An 8364-nucleotide genomic window follows, 5' to 3' on the forward strand; every position below is an offset into this window, starting at 1 on the left:
TACCAAAGAGATGGCCTACAAAGCAACTGATGGTTCGTCCAATTGTGGAGTATGCCTGCACTGTATGGGACCCAAACTCCAACAAGCTCACTGTCACAACCCTTGAGAAGGTCCAGCGAAGGGCAGCCAGATTCATCACCAACCGCTACCGCAACACTTCCAGTGTTACAGACATGCTGACGCTTCTTGAATGGCCCGTGCTCGAACAACGACGTCGCTGCGCCAGACTCGCAATGCTCCACAAGATCCTCAACGATCAAGCTTGCGTCTCCTGCGCCGACCTCAAGCGGCAGCCTCAAAGTGGTCGTCGCAGCAACCACAACCAACAACTACAAAGAATCCGATGTCGTACGGACTACAGAAAGTATTCTTTTTTTCCGAGGACTGTTGTCGACTGGAACTCCCTCCCAGCTGATGTTGTCGAGGCCCCCTCCTGCAACGCCTTCTGCTTGAGGGCACTGAGGGCCCTCCAGGCACAGTAGACCCCCCCCCTCCACCCCCACCCCCCACTAGGTCATTCACTTTTCCCCCCCAACTAATGATTAATGGCATACGGATAAGGTCTATGAGTACGAAATTCTGACTAAGAGCACACACTTGCTCTTGCACTTGCAAAAATGTTAATAATGGTCAAAGTTATGACCGCTGAACATTAATGGAAGAAGAAGAGATGTGTACTCAGTGGCGCACGTACGCACTCTCACGTCAGTGAAAGAAATATATAAACGCGCAGACATGTTCCTCAGTTGGGAGCCGCACTCTCCAGCACCGTCCGGCCTGTTATCGTGTGTTCCACAACACTTTACGGTCATATCGACAAGATTCCGTGTTCAGGAGTGGGGCCGCGGTGGAGTGAACTGGCTCGGATGATGGGGCAGTACAGAAGGAAAAAGGTGTATTGTTGATTATAGTGCCCACCTCTAAGAACATGTTGACCATGCCTTGCAGCAGAATTCAAGCAGCATCGTAAAAAATGTAGTTAAAATAGATAAGTTATACATCTCATGCAGTAAAAATAACAGATCATCCATGCAACACACTCACGAATAAAGCAGACCGAAATAAGCTCTCTTTTTCTTATTCTTTTTCCAAAAGCAGTCATAAAAAAACCCAGCACACTGACTCGGGCACGGCCAAGCATTATCCACTGTGACGTCGTTAAGAGCAGACCAGCACAAACGGCAGAAAATTCTACGCGCATCTGTGCATTAAGAAGCACTCCCTGACTCATCTCGTTATACACATTCCGGCGGTACCGCAAGGCCCCGCCCCCTATCGCCTGGCCAGGTTGAGCATCATGATGCGGAGATGCGCCGTACCCGTAGTTACTAAAAAAAAAAAGCAGAGATGGTGCATAATAATAATAATAATAATAATAATAATAAAACATTTAGATTTTAACTTGTTTCTTTTAAATTGTTATTCATTGCGCTAGTTACGTAAACTTCACACTGAATGACGGTCAAACATTTAAAATCTGCTTTTTAGTACCTGCCTTTATAAAAAGGAGAGTACTATTACGATGGAAGCCATGTCGCAAAATTTATGTCTGTGTGTGTGTGTGTGTGTGTGTAAACACAAATGTGTGGCAAGGGCTACATCAAGATCTACTGGATGTGTGTGTGTGTGCGTGCGTGCGTGCGTGTGCGTGCGTGCGTTTGTGTGTGCGTGTCTGTGTGTGTGTGTGTGTGTGTGTGTGTGTTTATTATGTGTGTTTCACAGTTTGTTTTGTCTACTTCATCGACGGTGAACTGGACTATGAATAGTCCAACAAGTATTTCTGTTGTGTAATTTTGATATTTGTTGTTGTTGCTTCTTCTTATTTCTTTTTTGTTGGGTTTTGTTTGTTAGTTTGTTTGTGTGTGTGTGTGTGTGTGTGTGTGTGTGTGTGTGTGTGTGATATAATATTTCTGGGTTTTCTTACGTGGTTTCTTAAGTAGTTGATGTGTCGCTAGTATGTGGTTTGTATTTATATTTTGTTGTTGTTGTTTTTAGTACTCTCCTTTTATAAAAAGGAGAGTACTGTTATGATGGACCAGTGCGAGAAATTTCCGTCTGAGTGTCTCTGTGTGTGTGTGTGTGTGTGTGTAAACACAAATGTGTGGCAAAGGCTACCACAAAATCTACTGGACCAATTGATCTAAAATTTGACACACAGTTCGGCATAATTCTAGTGATGATGCCCGGCCATTTAGATTGTCACTTCCGGTTCTGGGAGACTATTTCCGGTCCAAAAAACGGTTTGGGCGCTTAAGCACAATAACACAAGAACTAGATCTAGCCTATGGCTTTATTTGGCCTATGACTGCGTTGTCTTTCTGTGTTTCAAGTTACGTCTTACACCTCTGCAATTCGTTTCGACAAGCAGAGAAAAAAAATGACGTCCAATAATGACACGATTTGATGACGTAATCTCACTAGATTATCAACACCACATTATCTGGGGAGAACTCATTGAATGATCAGGGAAGGGAAAAAGTTAATCTACATTATGTTTGCTGCTTTTATTGATCAACAAATTCTTAGATGGAGGATAATTAACATTATCATTGTGAATTAATTACCAAGTTAGTGACGCATCCCGCTTATCATCAGATTCTGCGAATTTTCTGCCGTTAGTGCTGGTCTGCTCTCACCAGCATCGTCTTATCCACAGTTTTCAAACTCACATACTTTGTCATTAAACGTTATCCGGCACCACACATGCCAAGCACAGAGACATCCAGCAAACCCGGCGGTGGACAAATGGTTAAAGCACTGCCGATATTATCACCCTAGTTTCCTGAGTTTGATCCCCATCACACCTAGTAGGTTAAGCTGAGGTGGGGCTTTTTCTGCCGATCTCCCAGATCAACATTTGCGCAGATCTGCTAGTGGCTGAACCCCCTTTATGTGTATGCGCATACAGATGATTAATACGGATGTTAAAAATCTTGTTATCCATGTCAGCATGAGATGGGCCTCAGTTCAGTCTAATATTATCATCTTAGATGAACAGACTATAAATGAATAAACTTACGATGAGATGGGTTATGAAAAAAACCCAACATACCCTGCATGCACACCCCCGAAAACAGAGTATGGCTACCTATATGATGGGGTAAATAAACAAACATGCATGTGAAAATGTTTTATGTGTGTGTGTGTGTGAGCGTATGTATTTATGTGTGTGTGTTTGTGTGTGTGTGTGTGTGTGTGTGTGTGTGTGTGTGTGTGTGTGTGTGCGCGTGTGCGAAACTGAAACCTTATTGAATGACATAGGTAATGTATGACTACCCAGTGACAGCTGTCAGTTGGCTCTACCCAGGTAGGCAGCCTGTTGTGCAAATGACTCCACGTTTGTAAAGCACTTAGAGCTTGGTCTGTGACCAGATGTAGACACTATGTAAGTATCCCTATCATCATCATCTATCATATCAAACTAAACCATGAGTGCATATGAGCGCTTGGGTGGTTGAAGTGGGCCTGAATGCATGCATATTTTAGAAGAGAGAACAGCAAGTGTGGGGTGTTTAATTCATGTCATGTGGTTGAAGCAGGTATACATGTTTAATGCTTTCTTAAAATCAACAGTTAGACTTGAAGTGACAAAAATGTGGCAGTCTTTTCCACTGTCGAGGAACAGTGAATGGGGGGCTCGCGTTCTCCAAAGGTTTTTGTTTAGATCTTCAGTATGCACAGAGTGAAGTGATCTGTAGATGAATGAATAGTCAAAGAAGTGAGTAGGCAGAAGATGCACACACGCAATATCAATTCTTTTCCTCCTTGATCTTTCGGCTGCTTTTGATAATGCTGATCACCAGATTCTCCTCAACCGTCTGAATCGCACTTTTGGAATCTGCGATCTTGCTCTCTCATTGTTCGGCTCTTATCAGTCTGACTGCTCCAATATTGTTTCTGTTTGCAGTCTTTCATCCTGCTTTTCCGACACACAGTTTTGTGTGCCACAAGGCTCCGTGCTTGGGTCCATTCTGTTTGTTCTCTATACACAACCGATTTCCACCATTGTCAATCATCATTCGTTGTCCCACCACAGCTTTTCTGATAACTACCAGCTGCGTATCTGTTGGGTCCTCCATCTCTCCTTCCCTCTCTCATTGATTCTACTCAGGCCTGCATCTCCGATCTGAAGACATGGATGACTAAAAACAAGCCGCAAAAATTAAATGAGGATAAAACTGAAATCATGAATATCACCCCACAAAGACCTTTTTTAAAAGCTTTTTTAAATTTTCACATTTTTATAACACATGGACAATTGACATGATGACATAAATGAATCAATACATATATGGGGAAAAGAGAAAAGACAAATTTGATGAAAACATAGTAACAACAGGAAAATAAAACAAAAACAAACAACAACATAAAAAAAGCAACAATAAAAAACAAAAACAACAAACCAACCCCCCCCCCCCAAAAAAAAACAACAACAAACAAACAAACAAACAAAAAAAAACCCAAAAAAACCACACACACATAATTGATATACACATACCCCACAAAGTCTCTCTTCCTTCCTCAGTCTCTCTCAGTGGCACCAATATTCCTCTTTTCTCTTCTGTTTGTAATCTTGTCACCAGGTCTCTTTCCTATCAGCAGCATATTGCAAACATTATGCAAATTGTATGTTTGAAATTCACAAAATTGTATTCATTCATCATCTCCTGACTGAAGATGCAACCAAAACTCTCCTTTGTGCTGTCCCGCCTGGATTATTGTAATTCCCTCCTTGTCAGTTCACCCAGCTACCTCATTGTTAGACTTCAGAAAGTCTAGAACCATGCTGCTCATCTTGTGTTTTGTTCCTCTAAATTTGATCACGTCTCTCCTCTCCCTCATTCTTTACACTGGATCCCACTACAAGAAAGAATTATTTACAAGTCTCTCTTTGTTTCAAGTCCTTCAAGGCTACTGGTCCACAGTATCTTTCCAATCTCATTCATACTTACATACCTCCATGCCAACTCTGCTCTTCTTCTGACACCCACCTTCTTAAGATCCCCCCTGTTTGAACCAAAACATATGGCCAATGCAGTTTTTTCATACCAAGCCCCCACTCTTAGGAATCAACTTCTTCAGCCTCTCCATCACTCATCTTTGCTGCATTCTTTCAAATCCAGTCAGAGAACCCACATTTTCCCCTTCTGAATAATTCTCAACAACTTACCACTTTCCAGGATGAACTAAAAGGACTGTCACTGAGAGTTTCAGAATTTTTGGGTTGTATTTTTTTATTGTTTACTACGACTTGTATGTGTGCATACGTGTGCAGGCATGTGTGTGTGTGTGTGTGTGAAAGGGGGGATGGTTTGAATAGTTTAATGATGTATTGTATCTTGTGTTCAATTTCTCCTTTTTGGTATTTACACATTTTTTTCTGTTTGTAAACGCCTGAGGTCTTATTTCTGAGATAAGGCATAAATGCTTATAATGGTAATAATAGCAGAAATTTAGGCTGGACCATACTGGAAAAAAAAATCTACAGAGAGGTAGTTTGTTCTAAATTCTTGACTCAATATGGAGCCAGTGCAAACTTGTGTCAAGGTATTGTTTCTTTCCTTACAGTTGAGTTCTGCACCTTTTAAGCACTGTTTGGGGCAGCCAGCAAGGGAGCATTTCCAAAGTGTAGTGTAGACAGGACAAAGGCACAACCAAATATTTTGTTGCTGCATGCAGTCTTAAGGTACTGACAGATACAGCTGATCTGATATTGATCTGTATTTAAGCAGATCTATAAATCCAAATAATTTAACAGTCAAGGGACAAGTCATCAGAGGTAACATATCATTGTTTGCATGCAGAAGGAAAGAATACAATGTCGGTTTCCTTCAGGGATAGTGGATGGCTTGGGACAGATGGAAAATAATCTGAGAGAGAATAAATTTGAAGAGCCCCAGTTATATATCATTCGATGAGCGCAATAGCTGTATGGTTAAAGCACTGGACTTTCAATCTGAGGGTCCTGGGTTCAAATTTCAGTGATGGCACCTGATGGGTCAAGGGTGGAGATTTTTCCGATCTCCCAGGTCAACATATGTGCAGACCTGTTAGTGCCTGAACCCCCTTCATGTGTATACGCAAGCAGAAGATCAAATACGCACGTTAAAGATCATGTTATCCATGTCAGCGTTTGGTGGGTTATGGAAACAAGAACATATCCAGCATGCACACCCCCGAAAGCGGAGTATGGATGCCTACATGGCAGGGTAAAAACGATCATACACGTAAAGCCCCACTTGTGCAGATACGAGTGAACATGGGAGTTGCAGCCCATGAACGCAGAAGAAGATGAAATCCTCATTCAGTTTCAATCTGTTCTCAATCATCTAAACAATTATTCAGTAAATTTATACCACATTAGAGCACTGCACAATTTTTTTGGGGGGTGTCAACATGATCAATTTTCTTACTACAGTTTGACACCTGCAAAGTGATTAGCAGTTCTGTTCCCTTAAGGTGATCACTGCTGTTTTTCTTCAAATGCTGATCACTGATCCAATATGCATGTCAAAATACAAAGATTAGGTGCTTGGTGCATCATAACCAGTAAATATATGGCCAACATCACAGGAGATTTGACAACAATTAAAAAAAAAGTTTCCTGTACTTGAAACCAATGATAGAAAACTAATGACACATCATGTTAAAATAATTGACAGTTCTTTGTATAGATGCACATGTTTTTGAGTTACCATTATCAATTTCAAAGATAAACTGATTAATTTTGAGGCTGATTTACCATTAAGGTTTCACATCTTAGCTAAAAGTAAGATAACAATTATAAAATAAGAAAAACAAAATTTCTCAGAAATCAATTATTTTGGTCATGCATATGCAATCTGTTCACAAGAAAAGTTACTGTTCTTACTGTTTCATCACAAAAAATTAATAGACCTTTTGAATAAACAATCCCGAAGATATTTTTATCTCTATGTTGGTTCTTCTGACAAGAACAAAAGACAAGTGGCGATGTGCTCCCCCCCCCCCCCCCCCCAATAAGTTTGGATAAAATTCAGACGATAAAGAGAATTATTTTTAGTTCCTGGGCTTGCAAAGAAAATGTGACAAAGGTTTAGAGTGGTATATGTTATATTCTTGTTGGTAGTTCATTTTCTTCTGAAGGTTCAGGGTGTATTCAAACTGTGTAAGGTGAGACACCTCTAGACAGTATTTTGCAATGTGGGATGCACATTGTTTTATTCTTAAAAAATGAATGATAAAGGGATCGAACTTGTGTATGAATCTGGATGTTGATTTTGGATCATTGTCAATTCGATCTGGATCATTGTCAACAACATTTTCTGTAAAACTGTTTTAAGTGATGTTGAAATGCTGTTTAGTCCTGCTCTGTGGAAACAAAATAAAACAAAAGACAACCACAGGTGCATACTGAAATAGGAAGAAGAGAAGGCGAAAAAAGAGAAAACAGAATTTGCAAGGAATGTAATATGGGTACTGTTGGGGATGAATTTCACTTTGTTTTAGAATGTCCCCAAAATACTGTTATTTCGAAATTAATTGATACCACATAAATATAAATCACATATATCAATGTTCAGTTAATGCAATTTATTCAGTGCTGGGAAGAAAACACAACTTAATCTAAGTAAGTTCATAAAACTTGGAAAGGGTGTATAACTTTTGTTGCATCTAAAACATACTTGTCAGTATGTTTAAGTTTGATTTGTTTTGTTGCAAATCATTATCATCAGCGCACGTGTGTGTGCATGCATTTTTGCGCGATTCGGAGACATCGTTGGATTGAAGTTGTGATTCAATGAGTATGTACTGTTATTGTATCCTCCACACCCCAAAAGGGGCAAAAGGATTAAATTTCTTTGAATCTTTTGATAAGCAAGGAAAAAGCCTTTCTACATGGGATCTCACAATTGGGAATAGTGATTGGTATCTCCATTTCAACACAAAAGTACCTGTTCTACACAAATTTGCTTGATTTCCTGTAAAACAAATTGCATCAGACAGGTCTGAATAAAGTTCAACTTATGACAGCACCATTTTGAAGTATTTATAGTTTGGCTGATAGCAGCTGGTTGTATTTTACAGAATTCAGTATTATTATTAAGGATTTTCCTGTCTGACTGACAGTCTCTGGCTGTCTGGTAGGCCTGTGATAACATTAAAAGTTTTATCCTGACCTTTGTTCAAGGTTACAAGGGCATAAATGTTTATCGTGACGGTCTGCTATTTCTCAGAAACATTTAACTAGCTAGCTATGAACAAAAATGATAATTTTACCACCATGAATAATTATGATGAAAGTGATAATGCTGATGTTTTGTATCTTTCAATAATACATCATTTCCATGGCTTGATTCTTCTTTCAAAATCTGCTGTGTGGTT

At 40.0% G+C, this 8364-nt stretch overlaps 1 protein-coding gene across 1 annotated transcript; it reads left to right on the forward strand.

The window, feature by feature from the left end:
• Positions 1–29: 29 nt before the first annotated feature.
• LOC143285249 (uncharacterized) lies at positions 30–482 on the forward strand. Its single transcript, XM_076592508.1, has one exon. The coding sequence runs from the start codon at positions 30–32 to the stop codon at positions 480–482; it is 453 nt and encodes a 150-aa protein (XP_076448623.1).
• The last annotated feature ends 7882 nt before the right edge of the window (positions 483–8364 follow it).

This window comes from Babylonia areolata, chromosome 8 (genome assembly GCF_041734735.1).
Source record: "Babylonia areolata isolate BAREFJ2019XMU chromosome 8, ASM4173473v1, whole genome shotgun sequence".
NCBI lineage: Eukaryota > Metazoa > Mollusca > Gastropoda > Neogastropoda > Buccinidae > Babylonia > Babylonia areolata.